General features: G+C 48.0%; 1 protein-coding gene across 1 annotated transcript in view; it reads left to right on the forward strand.

Moving 5' to 3' along the window:
- Positions 1-1964: 1964 nt before the first annotated feature.
- Positions 1965-19534, forward strand: part of LOC104520525 (serine/threonine-protein kinase SIK3) — a gene marked incomplete at its 3' end in the record, with an annotated part of 32082 nt that continues 14512 nt past the window's right edge. Inside the window, exons 1-6 of the mRNA XM_010162239.1 lie at positions 1965-2075; positions 4625-4688; positions 11331-11492; positions 16901-17025; positions 17648-17771; positions 18889-19007. Coding sequence (XP_010160541.1) covers positions 2034-2075; positions 4625-4688; positions 11331-11492; positions 16901-17025; positions 17648-17771; positions 18889-19007 — 636 coding nt within the window. The remainder of the gene's footprint in view (positions 2076-4624; positions 4689-11330; positions 11493-16900; positions 17026-17647; positions 17772-18888; positions 19008-19534) is intronic.

Raw genomic sequence — 19534 nt, forward strand, 5'->3', positions numbered from 1 at the left:
GAGAGAAAAGCAGAGTAACTCAGATCTTGGGGTTTGTCTGGCCCTACTGTACAAGCTGTGTTCAAGCAGAAATGCTCTACATGCCTTGAACTTGGCAAAGAGTGTCCACTCAAGCTGTATAATTAAGCTGGGAATTGAGATTTCCTTAGAAGCAATACAGAGCTGAGCAATGAGTGAGGGGTTAAGGAATACTGCAGATCTCTGGGTTTTCATGTACGTGTTTGTGTCTGAAAATGACTCTGATAGACGTCTTGGCTTCACTCTTGGAGGAAGCTTCTCTTAGTTTTTATGTATGTGTGTATATGAATATATATATGTGACTCCCTTAACTTTCCCAGTCTGCTCCTGAGTGTTGTCCTTGAAACTACCTGGGGCATGTCTGCCAGAACCGCAGCTCCTGACCCATGGGCTTCTCTCCTGTCTGCTCCTCAGCAGAGGATGAGCTGCAGCCCAGAATGCTGCCAGCCCGGAGCAGGACAGCAGTGACTCGTCACCTTGTTAATCACTGCTGGTTAGTGCTTGGCAGCGTCACCAGGCAGGGTCCGATCCTGCCGTTCACCTTGTGTCTCGGCTCTGACCCCGTTCCTGCCAGCAGCTTCTGGTGCCCAGTGCCAGACCTGGCTGCCTTTCAGCTCCTGTTCTTGCTGTAGGAAGCGTGCTCGGTGACTTGGAAGTCTGGAATCATTCCTGTCCTCTGAATTAAAGGTTTCAAATGCAAGAAGCAGCTTATTGTGCTTGGTGCCGTTCCGGGGTTGTGCTGTGTTCTGCTTACACGCCGGGCAGCTATTCCCCTGGCAGGGATTCCTTCATAAAACATGAAGCTTAATTTTCATGTGCTTCAGACTGTTCCCTGAAAGATCCTGAAGATCCTTTTGTTTGGTTGTTTTTCGTGGCTGTTGGAGCATGGCTCAGCATTGCACTTGGGGTTTGGCACTAGAGGAGAGGTCCATGTGTTTTGGCTCGTGTGCCCCTGTGGTTCTCTGTCCCTGGCCATGGCACGGCTCTGTGTGCCACAGCACTTGTCCCCGTCCCCAGCGAGCGCCGTCACTGGGCTTCAGGCTCCCGTGTCAGATCTCTCTGGTTGTGCCTCATCAGCGTTTCTTACCGCAGTGCTGCTTTGCATGCCCTTCCCCATGCCTTTGCATGATTCTGCAGTCTGCCTTGGCACAAGTCTTGTAAATTCTGCTTTAGCAAAGCAACCGGGAGGAGAAGATTTGTAAAAGCGGCTCTTTTCCCAGAGAGAGAGTCGTCTCTAAGCGAGAAAACCTGCTGGTGGATGTTAACTCAGCCCACAGATCTCGAACGGGGCTGGCATGCTACAGCTGCTCGCTTGTGCTGATGTTTCTTGGTGGGGAGGAAGGTACTTGATAACTCAAGGCTGAAATCTGCTGTAGAAGCAGCAGTGCAGATGCTCCTCTGCCAGTCAGAGCAGCCTTTTCTCCCAGCTGTTTGCTCCAGCAGCGTATCACGTTGGCTGAGAGAATTCCCTTTTCTCTGCTGCTCAATCAGGCCTTCTGGAAAAGATTCCTTGCCGTGTTATCTGTGTGTGTCAGATGAGACTAATTCCTTTTTTACGGTGGACTTGAGATGTACTTCTTACCCCAGAAGTGTCACCCTGTTTGGAGTCTGGTGGCTTTACTGGCTGTGCCCAAAAGAACTGGGAGCCACCAGTGCCTGGGAAGGTGGAGGGGAGAAAAGCGAGGAAGTCTTTGAGGCTGGAGAGCTGCTGACTGGAAGCACTTAGACTTGTTTAAAGTGTGTTAGCACGGTGTTCTAGAGCACTTCTGGTTTAAAACAGATAAATAAATACCTGGATTGTTAGAGACTGCACCCCCTGTTTCCATCCCCACTTGTATTTAGCACAGCAGGGTCTATGTGCAGTATTTGGTTTTAAAAATGCTTTTCCTAATATGTGATGGGGTCAATAACCTCCCTCTCTCTCGTTTCCCTTCTGCTAGGTCGCTATCAAGATAATTGATAAGACACAGCTGGACGAAGAGAACCTGAAGAAGATATTCAGAGAAGTGCAGATCATGAAGATGCTTTGCCACCCACATATCATCAGGTTATACCAGGTAGGAGCACTCTGCAGTGGATTTTCCATCCCTCTGCACTACTATAGCTTTACACTGAATAGTAGTGCTTACTCTAGGGTTACCCCTCTGCTTCTGGGTGAAATGCTGGGAAAGTCCTTTATGTTTTCAAGGTCTCAGAGTACTTGGATTAGCGGGGCAGGGGAGAACAGTGTGGCTGATCCCTGTCTGTTCTGGGAGCTCACGCTTCCGCAGCGTGCTGGCCTCTTGCCATTTGTTTATGGCTATTGTGTGCTCTCCAGTTTCCCAGTTGAAACCGGATGCGGGCTCCCTTCTCAATTTAAGGGAGAGACTAAGTCTTGCCCACTAGCAGGACCGAGAGCCTGCGGCTCCCCTGCTCTCCTCTGCCTGCCCTGTGGCCCTGAGGACTTGCTGATCTGCTCTGTGCTTTCCTGGAAGGGGATCAATACCACAGGCAGACCCGTTTTTCAATGTTGTTTGCAGACTTTTTCTCCAGATTCTTTGGCATTTTTAGTCTGCAAACAAAAGCACCAGAGACAGAATCCACGTGTGTTGCCTTTTACCCCCGTATTCAGCAGCCACTGCAGAATTGGGGTGTGTTTAAGGTACTTAAGGAATGCTTCTCTGCAAACTGGAGCCTTCAAACTTTCTTTGAGCCAAACCCATGGTTTTTTCAACTGGTTTTATTCCATCTGAAGCTTTTGATACGACACTGACCAGGTGACACTTGTGGCTTGTCTTTGCTAAGGTGAGAAAAGGGTACCAACTGTGGTGTGTGTTTCATCTGGCCATTCTTGCTGGGTACTGGCATTTATTTTTAGATAAAAACTACTAAGCCCTGGTGTTGGGAATTCAGAGCCTTTCACAGCTTTTCATCAGGAATCTGAGTGTAAAAATCACGTTTCCTTGAGCTTATAAAACTTACAAGGTCTAAGAGAAAAAGGAGAAAGTGTCTGTAATGATAGTAGTCTGTAATGTAAGAGATTCTGTTTTTCTGGAAACAGAAATGTGCTTAAAAAAAATCTACCTAGGAGTTTTCTGGACCTGTAGTGGCCCTGGTAAGTGGGAGCTGCGTGTCATGCCCTGTGCCAGTGAGCAGAATTGAGGTTCTTTATTATACTCCTGCTTTAACACTCAGAAAAACAGGGATCCAGCAGTTGAAGCAGGTGCTGTTGTCTGCATCAGGCACGTCTCTTTAAAACACCAACTCTGCATGTTCTTAGCAAGCACAAGCAGCGTTGGGCTCCACATACCCAGCTTCTCTGTTGGAATAACAGTCTATTTCGTGTCAAAAGGTGAACTTTCACTTGTCTCTGAAGCAGAGAAAAGCCAAATGAAAATCACAGTGTTTCCAGGCCTTCTCTAAACACCCCGAGGCTGGCAATTGACCTGTCCTTTTTCCATTGACAGGGCTGGGAAGCCTGCTGCATAAATAGCATCAGGTTTTGGAAAACACCCCAAGCGTGTAGTTGCCTGAAGTCGGGTCACAAAACATAATCCTGGCACAGAGCAACCCTTGGAGCCACCCTTACCCATCTGCAGGCAGCAGGGCATTATGTGTGGCTTTCTGTGGGCTCGGTGTGATTGGGTCACAAAACATAATCCTGGCACAGAGCAGCCCTTGGAGCCACCCTTACCTGATCTGCAGGCAGCAGGGCGTTATGTGTGGCTTTCTGTGGGCTCGGTGTGATTGTGCACCCTCACCCACCACCTTTTAACCATTAAAAAACATAGCTGAGGCGTGTCTCTAGCATGTAGTGCCTTGCTCTGTGCTTTTATTCCCTCTGCATCCTGATAGGGACTTTCCTGGAAGCTGCTCAGGACTCTGAGGTCTCACAGAGGGTGATAGCAGCGTGCTCAGAAATCAGTTGTGTGCTTCCCAGAGGCCGGTGCTGTGGCCCCGCTGCTGTGCCAGGCTCTGCCAGCCCCTCGCTGCCTTTGTCTGCAGGCTGCCTGCTCCTTTAAACAAATCCCATCTCATAAATTGCTGGCCTTGGCAGGTTGGACTGCTGCGGCCCCAAAATCCCAATAGGCTCTTAAAAATGTGTGTTAAAACCAGTTTGAAATGGGGCATTGCCTGGCTGAGGCGTGTGGGCACCCTAAAGCAAAGCCTGAGCTCTGGTGTATTTTGAATGGGTGTTGAGCCATTTGGAAGTCACTTACTGAGTCAGGCAGTGTCCCCCCTTTGGGTTATTTCAGAGCCTGCAATGCACTGGTTAATTAGAAAAGTGAGCTAGTTTGGTTGCAGCACATCTGAAAAGTCTCCCAGGCTGCTGGAACAAGACGAGACCGGGGAGCAAACGCTAAAGGGAAGGGAAATAGAGGAGGAGGAAGGTGCAGGTGAAGTGTTTAGTTACAGATTTCATGTTTTAAATGTGCTGTTTGATTCTTTCCCCAGTTCCTGTCCATTCCTTTGCAGAGCTCTGTAAAGCATGAGAAAGGAGTATTTTTTTATTTGATGAAAGCAGTTACATGTCTTATAGAAGGAATCAGTTTGATTTTATATTAGTTGTATTTCTTTTGGCTCACAGCAGTCTCCTTATCTGTCACTTTTCTGTCCTTGCATCCAGGTTATGGAGACGGAGAGGATGATTTATCTAGTGACAGAGTATGCTAGTGGAGGGGAGATATTTGGTAAGTACATTTATTGCATTCTTTAATCAGATAATGCACTTGGTCATTACAGTAAACTGAAAATAGCTGCCACACTCTCTTGTTTCAGTTGAGAGATGCCCTTCAGCCTGAAAACTTTCCATTGTCAAGAGGGGTAAAGAAATAAATGATACCAACTTGATGGAAAAATAAGTTCCCTAACCTCTCTTTCTTCACTGGCTTTCACTGACAGATGGTGCTGCTCCTCTTTGATGCTGACTTTGGGATTAAAGATGTTAGAAACAGTCATCCAGTTGTGTTTTCATGTGTTCTGAGCACTTTCCTTCCCAGCGACAGCAGAACTGTTGCTGTTTGGTAGTAGCTTCCACAGAAACAGGCTGTCTTGCAGTTCTGTAGTGTTTTGTTCTCCAAACTCTGTGTTTTCTTATCTTTTTAATATCTGATGTTATCTTAGCATGTATTAGCTACATCCACTTTAAACTCCATTGTCTGCTGACAATGTTTTGGCTGAGCTTTCTTGACCACAGAAGCTACTCTTTAAAGGCAAGAAAAGTATCTGTGCAGTACAATTGCGAGAACTGCTGACTGATTTATTAATTTGTTTGTTTTATTGCCCTGTCCAATAAGAAAACTTGTAGAAATAGAAATTTACTTGCATGCTGGAAGGTTGTGGCAGCCGACAGAGTCGGAATTGTGCAAGATTGCTCTTCACTAGCTTCAGCCAACCTCAGCCTCAGAAAAAGGGGAAAATCCTTCATGCTTGAAGCGACCTGGCGTCAGTCCTCTTGCAGGCAGTGTCCTCGCGAGGACAGTCACACAGGGCCTGCCAGCTAAGTGGAAATCCTCTCCTTTTGTCCTCTGAAGTCACCGCACAAGTTTTGCTTCTGCTGTCAGAGCCTCTCGCTCTGCTGGAACCGAGGCTGAGTTGTAATAAAAGATGAAACTCTGCAAAGCAAGAGAAGCCCCATATTAAGGAAAATGTGACAACTTGAGCTGAAAAATGCTGGTTTCCAGTGAATCTGGTCTAACACCAGTTGCTCAGCACCTTTGTAGGTGGCTGTCATGCTTTCTTCTGACACTGCCCGTGTCCTTTGGATTTCTTCTTCTCCGAGATGGTGGCGGCTGCAGGAAGAAGCAGGTAGCGGCTGATGCTTGGGAAGTGTGGGTTGCCTGGTGAAAAACCTGACTTTGTCCAGCTGAGCCTTCCAGATGTTTCCTCAAACATGAATCAAACACCTAACAGTTCTTTAGGCTTGTGAAATTCCTCTTACCTTGTGCAGCGAGCTGCATTTGCAGCAGAATCCCTGGAATGCGTGTTAGAGTTCGCTCGTGCGTGGATCACCGCAGAGAAGTATAAATCGCTTCTTGCTTTTTCTCCCTCTTCTGTGGAATTTGGCAGACGAGACAGGCTCATCTTTTTTTAAATCCAGAACTATGTGTGAGCTCGTATACAAACTTAGAATGGATTATTTTGGTTACAAAAATAGCCTTCTGCATGAGTCGAAGTGAAAAGTCTTAATTGCTCCTGCAATATTTCATGCTGTAGTAAACCCAGCTCATTCCCATGACACTGCCCAGCATTTTCTCCTCCTTGGGAGCTGGGAGCAACAGCCCCGATGTTTTTCCAGGCTGAAGCCGGAGAGCTGTGCCCCCATTAGCCAGTTCTGAGCATTTTTGGGTGCTGCATGAAGCCCTGCGTGCCCATAGTGTTACTGCAGAGAGGGGGAAACTCAAGTCTCGGCTTTTTGTAATCGGAGTTTCCTGAGGAGCCATGAGGACTTTGTTCCAGCAGCGGAAGCGATTCGCAGGGAGGAAACAGCAAGCCAATTTGGAAAGGTTTCCTTGTGGTCATCAGTGTCTCCAGTGCTGAGGAGACTCACGTATCTGAGCATGGGCTGGTGTCACACCCGCTCCAGCTCTTCTGTAGCGTTGTGTAGCGGGTGGAATCTGGGGCTTACCTGTTACTGAGGGTAAAACTTTGTGTGTTAATTCAACACAGTGTCCATCCCTTTTGTGTTTGGCTCCTCAGGAACCACTGGGCTTGCTGCAGGGATAGCTGCTGGGTGGGTACAGACAGTGCAGTCACCGTCACAGTGTCTGTCACGGGGCACCAAGGAATCCTCGGTACTCAGTGTACCTGCGCTGAGTCTTTTATCTCTCTTGATTGTCTCAACATCTGCGTGACAAGGTTGTAATGTGAAGGTGTAGGACTGAGCTGCAGAAGGGCGAGGGGAGCTGGCAAACGTGGTTTTCTGGATGCTAAATGCTTGGTGTAAGGCTGAGTGCCTTGTGTAATCTGTCAGGCTTGTGTGAACTGCAAGGTTTTGTTAAAAGTAAATCTAAGGTCTTTCCCTTGATGCCTTAAAAAGACTTTCAAAGGTTTAAACTGTACCATACAAGGGTAAATATTCCATGGGCAGTAATATGGGATGGAATTTTTAGCTGAAAGAATGGTAGTTTCTCTAAATGACTCCAAGTCAGCCGGCGTTGGGTGCTTGCCTTTCCTGTCCCTTGCTCAGAGCTCCCCAGGCTTTCCTGCCTCAGCACCTGGGAGCTTTGCAACCTGTTTATCCGAGTTTCCAGGAAAAGAGCCGATAGCTCCTTCGGTGGCCGAGCTGCTCCGTAAGTGTCTTTGATTCATCCCTTACTGGAAACGCTGTGATAATTCACTTTGTTTGCACAGCACTGTGCAGGGATCAGGGAGAGGACTTGCTTTTGCTCTGGGCTTAAGCAGCAAAATGTAAATTGTTATTTTTGTCCCCGTGCGTGTTTTGCGTGCGGCTGGTTGGAGATTAGGAACAAATGAATGTCTCCTTTTAAACACAGGGTGCTCTTTCTTCCAGGTCCCTCCAGTGTCCATTTTTTTGGGGGATATAGTCTACAAGTCTGGTTTGATTTCAGCTGTTTACTATGAGCTGTTTACCTCTCCTATGAAGACAGGCTGAAAGAGTTGGGGCTGTTCAGCCTGGAGAAGAGAAGGCTCCGGGGAGATCTTATAGCGACCTCCCAGTACCTGAAGGGGCTACAAGAAAGCTGGGGAAGGACTTTTCATAAGGGCAGTTAATGACAAAACAAGGGGAAATGGGTTTAAACTTAAAGAGGGGAGGTTTAGATTAGATATGGGGAAGAAATTCTTCACTGTGAGGGTGGTGAGCCAGTGTCCCAGGTTGCCCAGAGAAGCTGTGGCTGCTCCTCCCTGGAAGTGTTGAAGGCCAGGCTGGAGGCTTTGAGCAACCTGGTCTAGTGGAAGGTGTCCCTGCTGATGGCAGGGGGGTTGGAACTGGATGAGCTTTAAGGTCCCTTCCAACCCAAACCATTCTGTGATTCTATGAATACTGTAAATAATTTGCAGTCCTCATTGACAAGAACATGGGTCCTTGGTTGATTAACAAAAATTATCAGAAAACTTGACCAAATGATCATCTGGATAACGTGGTTGGCACGTCTGCTGTCTCTGCCCCTTCTCTTCACCTCCTGCTTGTCCTAAGCTTTCTGATTGTGAACTGGACAGACACGTTAATCAACGTGGTACCAGTTTCTAGAAGGTCAGGCTGCTTCTGAGATCGTTAGGTCACCAAATATACTGGAAATTTAACTTAATCCACCACCCAGAGGAGATGTGAAGCTTAAGCAGCATTTGCTTTCCAGATAGAAAGAGGTTTAACAGTGTGAGGAGCCTGTCTAGAGCCAAAAAGTGGAAACCTGTGTATCAGTCCTGTCTCTTAAGCCAGAAGATGCTTTTTCTTCAGTGTGGAATTTCACTGCTTCTTCTTAATGCAGAGAGCAGCATCAGGTGCTTCATGTAAGCACAGAGAAGAGCCACTGATGTTTTTAAGGGTTGTGAAATGAAATCATGCATTCCTTCCTCTCTGGAAAACACTCAAAGGAGCAGCACCGTACTACTCTTGAGCTCGTGAAGAGCAACGGTGACGTGTGTACGACCCAGCAGCGCGTCTGTGCTTCTGGACTCGGTGTGCTGGCTCCCAGCTGCACAGTCAGGTCGTCTCTGTAACCTCCGTCGCAGGAGAAGTTTGTGCAGACTAAGCTTGCAATGGTTAATTTTGGCATCCAGTTGCCCTTGGTGGTATGTGAAGTATTCTGTAGCTTCATTGTTTCTGTCCTTCCTCTGGAGCTTGTGCAGAAATGTCAGCGGTCTCCGAGCACTGTGCCTACGTGCAGAGCTTGGGGACCAGCCTCCGCTCACATTTCTTCATGAAAAGTGAAAATTCATGCCTAACCTAAAAAGATTTTTATTTTTTTTTTATTTTTCACAACCTAATGACAGGGGCAGCAGAGTTTCCTGCGTGAGCGGGTGCCTGGCAGGGCAGCCCCTGAGAGCAAGACTCTGTGAAGCACACGGGACCAAACTGCCCGTGTCCCTGTCTGTGCAGGGGGACAGGTGAACCTGGCTTGGGCAGAAATACACATAGGAGAGCCTGGTCGAAAGGCACCTGCTGCAGTAGCTGGGTTTAATTTCTTGCCAGCAGGAGACTCTCTAAAATATTTTCCAAAATGTCGAGAGATTGGAGCCTTGCACTTTGGTTTAAAAGCGCTTGTTATGTCAGCAGGCTGTGCTCCCAAATTCAGGGGAGTGAAAGATGTGAGGGACCTCGGCTGCTTTAGGAGCAGAGCTGCTGTCTGTTGATCAGTGGTAATGGTTAAACTGGAGCAGGCCCCTGCTCCACTCTGCTTGTCAGTGTCCCAGCTCTTTATGACCATGCAAATGGCTGAATGAAATATGACGGGGCTATTGGAGATGGTAAATCTTGCTTCTCCTAGCAAGTCAGTGGAGGGTCTTATTGGAACTGCTAATGGATTTCCTTCCCCAGCTCTGGTTCAGGTTTGCTCACAGGATAAGTTTATCCAATGAATAAAACGTAGTTGACAAGGTCTGTGACAAACAACTTCACTCTGTTACACAACATGAGTAGTCAAATGTAGAAAAGGAGGTTGCTGTGCAGTCAGAAGCCAGCAGAACTGCTTTGATGGATCTTGGTAATTAGTATTTACTGCAAGTCAATTATGTCACAGGTATTTTAATTAATGGGTGACTGGGAAAAATACAACCACCTGATGAGAAACCTTCAGGAGTGATTTATTTTTCTTATTTTCAAGAGCAGATAACTCTTGTTGAGCCCTCCAGTTTAATGAAGTTCATGGAGTGAAATGAACCACTTCAGCCTATTTTTGGACAGAAATTTTTTGAGGCCAACTCAATGGCCCAGCTGAGAAGTAGGAGCCTCTTGAAATGGGCAAGGAGATAATAAGCCCTCGGAGTTTGGCTTGCTAGTGCCTCTGCTGACCCGTTCTGTGACCCACGCTGGAGGGGACAGGGCTTGTGCAAACCTCTCCAAAGCTCTTTCCATGAGTTTGGGAAACTTGAGAACCCTCCTGGTCCCGTGTGGGGTTCCTGGGGGCTCCCTGAGACACTTCTCAGGTTCCTCCTGGTTTTTGTAGCACTGCCCTCAGCTCCATAATCTTGCAAACCGCAAAGCTCTTGCTGGCCTGATCTCTTGCCATGCCACGTCAGTGTTAGCTGGGTTTGCTCATAGGGTAGAGAGGAATTAGGAAAGGGTAATAATTGTATTTCAGAAGTCACCTGCCACTTACCTTGAATTTACACTTTTCCTACCAGTTTTGTTGCCTGTTCTACTGACACTTCAGCTGAGGGGGATGCTTTTCCTCCTCCTTTCTCTGCCACTCCTACTGCCCCTCTCCTGCCTGTCCATCCCCGTTTGCAGGACAGTATGATCAGTGGCTTCCATAAGTCTGGTGCTTGCAGGTTTTGAGTGGATTGATTTAAGTTGGGCTGCTGCTGTTTGCCTGCCTGTGATTTCTTAGAGACTGTTCCTGTCCCTATGTGCAGGGGCAGCTTCCAAGGAGAGCCGAGCTGGCAACAACTACTGCCTGTGAGTGAGAGTAGAGATTTTCAACAAACCTTTTAGAGTAATCACATTTCTGTAGTAGAGGCAAGCTTCATTTTTTTTCTTGAAGTGCATTGTTGGATATGGCAAGTATGTTTTTGCACCAAAACAGTAGCAAATATGCAGAGAAACACACGTGTTTCCAAGTGTGTGTGATGATTTTTGTTGTTGTTACATCGCAGAAGTAAGAAAGCTCCTGAATCTGCACTGTTGTGCCAACCTCACTGGTTTTGGCAGGAGTTAGCTTTGGTGAGGCTTGTTAGACCAAAGACAAGTTCCTTGTGAAAAACAAGAGGGAAGGAGGAGCAGCACGTGGCCATGAACTTGCACCTCTCACTGTTGAGGTAGTATGGTGTGAGGCTCGGTGTCTGGCTGAAGGAAGAGATGGGAAAAGATTTATTTTGATGTAGAAAAAGACCTTAAAACCTTTATACTTGTCACAAAACTGTTCTGATTTTCCAGCCAGCCCCATCAGCTGTCCTACAAACAGAGGAAAGTTTGTCATTTTAAAGCCTTGCACTTGGAGACAGCCCAGCTGAGGGCTGGTGTGGCAGCAGTGTGCCAGAGTCCCTTTCCATGGAGCTTCACAGTGACCCTGTCTGGTGTTGGAACCTGGAAAACATGCTGGTGCCCATGTCCTTCCCCATCTGCACCTCTTGCCACAGGAGTGCCAGGAGCCCCTGTCTGGGTCACACTCCCCATGTGAGTAACACTTTGTTCTTCACTTCATCCCTTGCAGATCACTTGGTGGCCCACGGACGGATGGCTGAGAAGGAAGCCCGGAGAAAGTTCAAGCAAATAGTGGCTGCTGTCAACTTTTGTCACTGTCGTAATATAGTCCACAGAGATCTGAAGGCAGAAAACCTCCTTCTGGATGCGAACCTGAACATCAAAATAGCAGGTGAGCTCAGAGGAGCGGGGTGGGAGGAAGGCAGCTGCTTTCAGGAGTTAATAAATGTAGGCATTGGCTGCTTCCAGGTATTCAGAAAGAAGGAAGCACAGTGCAGCTAAAGGAAGCTTTGGATTTCTCTGTGGCCTGCTGCCCAGAGCTGGAACTGCCAGGTTGTAGCCAGGAGATTTATAACTCCCTTCAAGTAGTGCAAAATAAAAGGAGAAAAAAGGGGGGGAAGCTAGTTTGGCTTCGTAGGCAGATATGAGGCTGTAGATACTGCAGTGTTCCAATCCACTGGACAATGGGCAACACTAATTAAAAAAATGGACCTTGTTTTGAGTCCTGCTGATAGCTGAGGACTTATTTGAAGCAGGTCAGAGCAGGTGAGAGAGAAAGAATGGAAAGTGAGGGTGACAACGTTTATGGCAGAGCAGTGGAGGGGAAGCAGCACACTTGGAATCATTTCGCTGTCTGACGGAGCAAGAGAACCAGCCCCGGTGCTTTGGGTGTTTTATTCACTGCAGGGAGAGAGGCTGAAGTTACTAAACAAACAGGCTCTCATGCTCTGTTCCCAGGGTTTTCCTGGGCAGTGGGGTTTTTTGCTCATACCTGCCCTTCCAGAGCGTGTGCACCTTGGGCAGTTTCTTGAGTGAGCTAACACAGTTAGCTGGTTGAAACAAGAGGATTGATACCACCCTGGTCACCTCATTTCATGGGCTTTTGAATTGGAAGAGCTCATATTTACCGTTTAATTCAACATAGCAGAGTAGTTTTGGAAAGCACTTTGTTGCCCCCTGTCTTAGACTTCCTTGGAGAGCTTGTCAGCTCTTACAAGGGTTTGTAACTTGATTTTTATTTTTATTTTTTTTAAAGTGCCTAGGGCTACAAAACTTTGGTCTGTGAGCAATTTTAATACTGGGAGTTGGGGAATAGTCTTCTAGCTTGATACCATCTTGGAGAGAGGAAACAGTCTTGTTTGTTGTGTTCCTGTTCTCTTATGTAGCTGGGAGTTTAACATTTGATTTGTAGTAAAATGACAAGTGATTTCTTAGGAGCTGGTGGCAGGTAACGGAGCTGCTCAGGGAGAGGAGATGTGCAGAGGTCTTTCTCAGCAGCACTTTCTGGTCTCTGTTTTAGGCAAACAGATGCACTAATGATTTGAGGCCATCTTGTGTTCACGAGGTAACATCTAATCTCTGTGTAGGGGGGAGGGTGCCTAGCAAATAAAAAGAAAGAAGGAAGTCAAAAACTAACCAGGTAGAAGCTGGAATGAAACTGGCTTTCGAAGTTGTCCACATGAGCATGCTGACAGGCTCTGTGAGTGGCTGAAAATTGTGGAAACTTTTTTGTTTTTAAATCTAAGGGAGCTGGAAACTATTTTCCTTCCAAATCTCTCCTCCCAGAATGGACTCTAGGAGATAGTTCCCTCTCTGGTGGTGGTAGAGTTTTACTTGGCAGGAAGATGCAGTAGTGATTTGAAAAGTAGCCTGGAAAAGCTGATTTATGGTATAGGATTTTCCAAGTGTTAACTTTTGTCCCTATAACTCATCAATTACAACTTGACACCAGTTCTCCCATTGTTTCAAGAGCAAAAAGAAAAAGAAGCGATAGGAACTGATCTCTCCCACCAGACCTCCCAGAATAAAGGCTACAGAAACACAAAGCCCTGCTACACAGGGAGGACGATCAGCTAAACCTTCACTGCCGGACCTGGTAACCATGTCTAACTCAAAGCTCTGCAGTAATGCCTTAAATGTTTGGCTGATGGAAGCCTCAGATATGTCTTGGGTGTCTTCTGAAGGCTCCGCTCGGCGGGGCTGGGCCCCTTTGTCTGGTCCCGTTTGTCTGCCAAGCCGTAGCAATGCCGATAGCCTGAAGGATGCAGCGAGCTGGTTTGTGTGCCATCTCAAACAGCCAGAGCTGAGACTGGGACTACAGCTTTGTGGTTCTTCTGATACCCCAGTGTGCAGCCTTTCGTGATGTCCATAATTCCATCAGCTTTTAGAGTTTCTCAGACTCTCCCCAGAGCAGATTTTTGAGCACGTTACTTCTGACCTGCACTGGCAGCTTTGCATCAAGTCACTGACACTTGGTGAGGCAGTGTGACAGTCCCTGAGGGGGTTGATGCTGCCTCTCTCCCTCAGCGGTGACTGCAGGTGTGTTTTTGGGCTTTTGGGGGGTTTTTTTGCTGGATTGCAAGGATACTGTTCTTCTGTAATCAGTAAGATACGAACGCTGTTGCCCTCGCTCTCATTTTTCCCGTGGACGCTTTTTCTCCCGTGTACCTTCTCAAAGTCTGAGTCAGTAGCTGCTGACACCATGTTCCCTGGTGTTCCCAGTCGGAGAGTTCAGCCAGGAGTTGAGCTGATTGCTAAACACCCAGGCCTTCCTGGGGGGTGGATGGATGGCTTCAGAGAGGAATCTGATCTATGCATCGCTTTGCATTGGCTTGCAAGCGTCTGCTTGCTCTTTCACCTTCTGGGGGTAAAAGTCCCTGTTATGCAGATCCTACAGCCAGCTCCCTGAAGCTCTGCTCTGAAGAAATGTGAGGGACTGGGCCCACTTTTTCATAGCACAGAGATGTTTCTTTTAAGTATTTTCCCTGTATCACATCATTGTGACTTTTACTTTGCTCTTTTCCCTCTGCATCCATTTGTGGAATGAGACCTGGTTGCTCCCTGGGGATCTGAATTTCTACCTCTCCTTGGACTGTGGTGGCTTGTTGTAGTTTTTAAGGAAGTTTGTTTAAGTTGTAGTTTGGGTTTTTTTTTGGTTGGTTTAGCTTTTGTTTTGTTGTTTGTTGCTTTGGGTTTTCCAAGTCCACTCCTTTAACTGTTCTGGGGACTTTTTAAAAGCCTGCTGTTTTCACCAGCCTTGATCTTGGGTCTTGCAGCTCAGGTGGGTTCTGGAAGCTGTTTCCAGGCTTTGAGCAATTCTTCATGGAAGATGGAACCCTCTGGCTCCAGCTGCCCACAGAGACCAGCAGCGTGACTCACCTGGAGCCCGGCAAGTGCTGGGTAGAGCAGCAGCTCTCCACAGGGAGAGGTTTTTCATCCTGAAATCTGGGGTGACCGCAGGAGCTCCAGGACCTGCTGGTTGAACCCCGACGTGCTCACGGCGTCGAACGGGGCTGATGTAGGTAGTGGTTCAGTGCAGCACCACGGGGAACACCTCGTTCCTCTGTCCTCTGCAGAGCTGGAGCTGATGCCAGGCTGCACAGGGTGATACTGCTTTGAAGATATGGCTGGTCCCAAAATGCTGCACAGCCCACTCGAGTACGTACAAGGATAAATAAAAGTCACTAAACCAGAATTAACTTGCTCAGAATTTGGGAAGGACCAAAATTGCAGCGTGTTCTCACACAGTCAGAAGGAGTTTACCTCTAAACTCAACTACAAATGCTTTGCTGTTAGGAGATGGGCATGCACTCAGTGCTGCAGTTTTATTGCCTGCTCCGGTAGCTGTAATTCAGGCACCGCGCTTTAAATGTGAGACACAGCAGCTCAAACGCTTGCAGAGGTGGAAAAGACAACGGTGCAGCTGTGTAATGGTCCTCCAAAGGCTGACTGCTCTCGTGTTTGGGAGCTTGAGTTGACTTCATTTCCAACAGTAAAAAGCCAAAGGCTGTTTAACTGCCTTGTTTTGATATCGTGATGCTTTTAAAGAACACTTACCGTCTCTGTGCTCTGTATTGAGGTGGTTTGAGCAGCGTGGTGTGTACTCCAGGTGTGTCTGCAGGAACACACTACTCTGGGTATTCTTCACAAGCATAAACCATCTCCACGGTGAGAACTTTGCCCCTGCGATGGGATGGGAAGAGGAGAAGTTGGCTCTGCCCTCCTGGAGCTGAGCTCGCAGGAGCTGTGCTGAGCTGTGCTCGGTGGGCTGCTGCCTTTTGCAGGAGCTGTTTGAAAGAGGAGGAGAGGAGAGAATCACCTGAAATTAGGTCATGGAAAATCCTGTCAGGAAAGCAGCGAGCAGGAGCAGGGGCTCACCAGTTAGTGCCTTGTCTGGGGTTTTCTCTGCCTCCTGCACAGAGGTGTTGGCTGTCACTGGCCTGGCTGGTGGCTCGCTCCTGGAAGCTGCTGTGAAACTGGTGCTGGTGTAAAGGGGCTTTTGTCTGAAAGGTGACAGCTGTTTTCCTTTCAGCAGGGTAACAGTGGATGTGTTGGGGCAAACGTGCAGCTTTCTACGATTTAGGGGAACAACCCTTTCTTGATGGCTAAAGAATGGATGCCAAAGTGCTTATCTTTTAAAGCATGATAAATAACTGTAAGGAGAAATAAGCAGATAAAAACAAAAGCTGAATTCTCAAGATGAATGTGTACTTATTTCAAGAAATGGGAAAAAAACTCGAGTGCTTGTGGATCTCTTATATTCTTTGTTTGTACAATACACATGTATTAAAATACACGTTTTCAGTCAAGTTCTCCCTGCATGACACCATGATCTGGTGTTTCAGTGACAGGCAGGCAGCTCTGCGTTATCCCAGAGGTGCTGCAGTTCTGACCACTGACGGAGTCAAAAATAATCTTGGGATCTCTAGAAGAGATTTTTCCTTCCCGCAGCTGTACTGTACGTTCTCACCACGATGCTTTTTGGCTTAATTAGAGGTTGCAAACGGAGTGTTTCTGGCCTTCCTTGTTTTTTCCAGCATTTCTCACACAAGGCTGCCGTGAGGAGGTGCAAACGCCATGAAAAATGTCCTTGTTGCTGCGGGTCCTCGTCTGCACACATTAATGTCACTCAGCCTCCTGCTGGCACACTTCTAGCAGGAACACAGGCGTGGTGGCTTGCAGATAACCTTGGTGGCACCACCTCTTCTGACAGAGCGTGCTTCTGAGGACACCTCCTTCGCAGGATGTGGAGACGCCTCTCTGACTCTCTTGATTTGCTTTTTTTTTCAATTGAGGCAAAAAAAGAAAGAAATTATTAATGAGGATTCCTTCATTCTCTAAGAAAAAGCTCACTTTTCTTGAATCCAGACTTCAATGTCTTTATTCTTTCCAGGGCAAGTCTCAGCTGTGTGCCAGGGGGTGGCAGGTTAATTAGCAGAGAATGCCATTAGTGCCCACGTAAACTGGTGCTTGACTGCCCACAAGGTTAAGACCTCTCTTTTAATTTCTCTTTCAGGATTTATTATTTGTTGTTAGTAAAGGATTTGACTTGGTTTGTAGAGCTGCCCACCACAACCCAAGTTTCCAGCTCATGTGGTGCTTTCCAGAAAATCCAAATTTCCCCTGCTTTTTCCCTTTGTCTACGTTCTGTCCTTGCTGGCAGCTGCCCTGGTCTTAATGAAGCTGTGAAATCTGACATTGGAGAAGCTGAAGGTTGGAAATGAACACACAACATTCGTTTTGGACAGTTGGAGTCGATTGTATTCCCCTAATCCTTTCTCTTTTTCTTCTTCATTTCAGATTTTGGGTTCAGTAACATCTTCACACCAGGTCAGCTGCTTAAAACCTGGTGTGGGAGCCCACCCTACGCTGCTCCAGAGCTCTTTGAGGGAAAGGAATACGATGGGCCAAAGGTTGACATTTGGGTATGCAGTGAACCTCTTTCTCTTTTACTTGGATCTCATTTTTGCTCTGGTTGGCTTTGCTTCCTCAGTACTTACTGTGTGTCTCAGAGAAAAGCCCATGATATGGCAAAAAATGGGGTTTTTTTAGGAAATGCTTATAAAATGTTACTCTGGCTACTGTGTCATATGTTTTCTGTATTGAGAGGTATAGTGCCAAAAATATTAGTTGCCCAGAAATGCATTTAAATTTAGTTTCCCCAAAATATGGTTCACTTCACTTCACTTCACTTCGCTGCTGCTGAGTGGCAGAGCACTTACTGCGGTGGGGCCTGATCTGGCAGAGCTGAAAGAGGAAACTTGGAGTTTTGCTCCACGAGGTTTTTGGGGGGAGCACATCAGCACAGACACTCGGGACATTCTCCTCCGTGGCAAAGCCTGCTTCACTCTGCAGCCCTGCCTGGCAGCTCTGGCTGGGTTGCCCACTGTCCTCCCTCTCCTCCTCGCAGAGCTGTGCCAGGGAGGGCAGGAGCGCGGGAGGGCAGGGGTGGCATGAGCTGGGTCGGAACCAGCCGGGCCGTTGCCATTGCCAGTTCACTGCAGTTTCTCCTCTAACACTCCTGCCCTGACTTTGTTTTGGCTGCAGAGCCTCGGCGTGGTGCTGTACGTGCTGGTCTGTGGAGCTCTGCCCTTCGACGGGAGCACGCTGCAGAACCTGCGGGCCAGGGTGCTCAGCGGGAAGTTTCGCATTCCATTTTTCATGTCCACAGGTAAGGGCTGTGCAGACCACGGCCGGTGTGTCCCTGCCGTGCTGAGCACGTGCTGGCCACCTCTCTGCTCACTGATTCTTTGCAGCACTCCCATTCTCGGGTAGCAGTTGATTTCTGTGGCAGTGGAGGGGCATGCCAGGAAGCTGATCCACTGGGTGGTGGTTTGTAACTTAAGCTAAAATGAGTTCTGAATCTAGAATTTAGAAACCAAAATACTCTTACTTAAAATCTCAGCTGTCATCTCTATAACTATACAAGCTATAGCAAAAATAATAGTGGCAATGACATACTCTTTTCTAAATCTTGTGAAATGTGAAAGCTAAAAATGGAATAGTGATTTAGGAATATAGAGGCTTTCGCTCTACCTGTTATAGACCAGAAGCTTTTTACAGCATTATGGCACATGAATTTCCAGCAATCGCCCCATCAGAGATGAACATCTATGTCCTGCTTCTGAAAAAAATGCCTCTGAATGCTTGAGTAATGAATCTGGTTTCTGAAAAGTGTGATTAATTCTCAGATAAATCCAACTTCACTTAAGAAGGGGTCCTGTGTAGGTTCTTGGTTGCCTGCTCTCAGGTTCAGGTATAACTTTGGGCTGTGTGGAGTTTCCTAACTGAAAGCCCCCTCGCCTGCTGCCTTCCTTGGGGAAGAGGTTCTTTTCATACAGAAAAGGCTTGCTAAAATACATGGTGGACTTAAAAAAGCTTAGATCCCACCCCAAATGGGGGAGAGCCTCAGCAGTCCCCCATGTTGGCAGCACACACGTCATACGATGGAGAAATCATTCGCAGTGAGCTCATGCTGAGTGGGGAACGTTCAGAGGATGCTTTGCCCTTCAACCCCCAAAAGCCAGTCGTGTCCCCTGGCCATGGCCAGCCAGGCAGGGAGGGACAGGGTGACAGCATGCCACCTAGGGGCTCGGGCTAACAGCACAGGGGCCTGGTAGCCCGGGTGGCTTCCTTCCATCCCAGTGGCATGTCAGGGACCGAAGGTGCAGAGGGAGAAGTAGTATTTTTGCCACATGTGGCTTTGAAAATAAGAAGCGCTTCTGCCCTGGCAGCGCCGGGCTGGGGCAGCCGCCTCCAGGGTACCCAGCCTCTCTCTTCCCTCGCAGAATGTGAACATCTGATCCGCCACATGCTGGTCCTGGACCCGAGCAAGCGGCTCTCCATGGAGCAGATCTGCAAACACAAGTGGATGAAGCTCGGGGAGGCTGACGCTGAGTTTGACAGGGTGAGAAGCAGACGCGAGCGGGGTCTGGTCGGTGGCTGCCGGGCAGCAGACGTCGCTCATCGCTGCAACGTTCGTTGTGGCTGTTTGAGAACTCTCATTCCAAGCACTGATGTGCTGCCTTTCTGCCTCCTGCATCTCCTGGTCTTGCTTTCCACATCGCTCCTCATCTGCAAGTATTTTTGCAACAGCGTGCCACCTAGGGGCTCAGGCTAACAGCACAGGGGCCTGGTGGCCCGGGTGGCTTCCTTCCATCCCAGTGGCACATCAGGGACCAAAGGTGCAGAGGGAGAAGCAGTATTTTTGCCACATGTGGCTTTGAAAATAAGAAGCGCTTCTGCCCTGGCAGCGCCGGGCTGGGGCAGCCGCCTCCAGGGTACCCAGCCTCTCTCTTCCCTCGCAGAATGTGAACATCTGATCCGCCACATGCTGGTCCTGGACCCGAGCAAGCGGCTCTCCATGGAGCAGATCTGCAAACACAAGTGGATGAAGCTCGGGGAGGCTGACGCTGAGTTTGACAGGGGGAGAAG

Source organism: Antrostomus carolinensis, unplaced genomic scaffold, assembly GCF_000700745.2.
Source record: "Antrostomus carolinensis isolate BGI_N321 unplaced genomic scaffold, ASM70074v2 scaffold16092, whole genome shotgun sequence".
Lineage (NCBI taxonomy): Eukaryota > Metazoa > Chordata > Aves > Caprimulgiformes > Caprimulgidae > Antrostomus > Antrostomus carolinensis.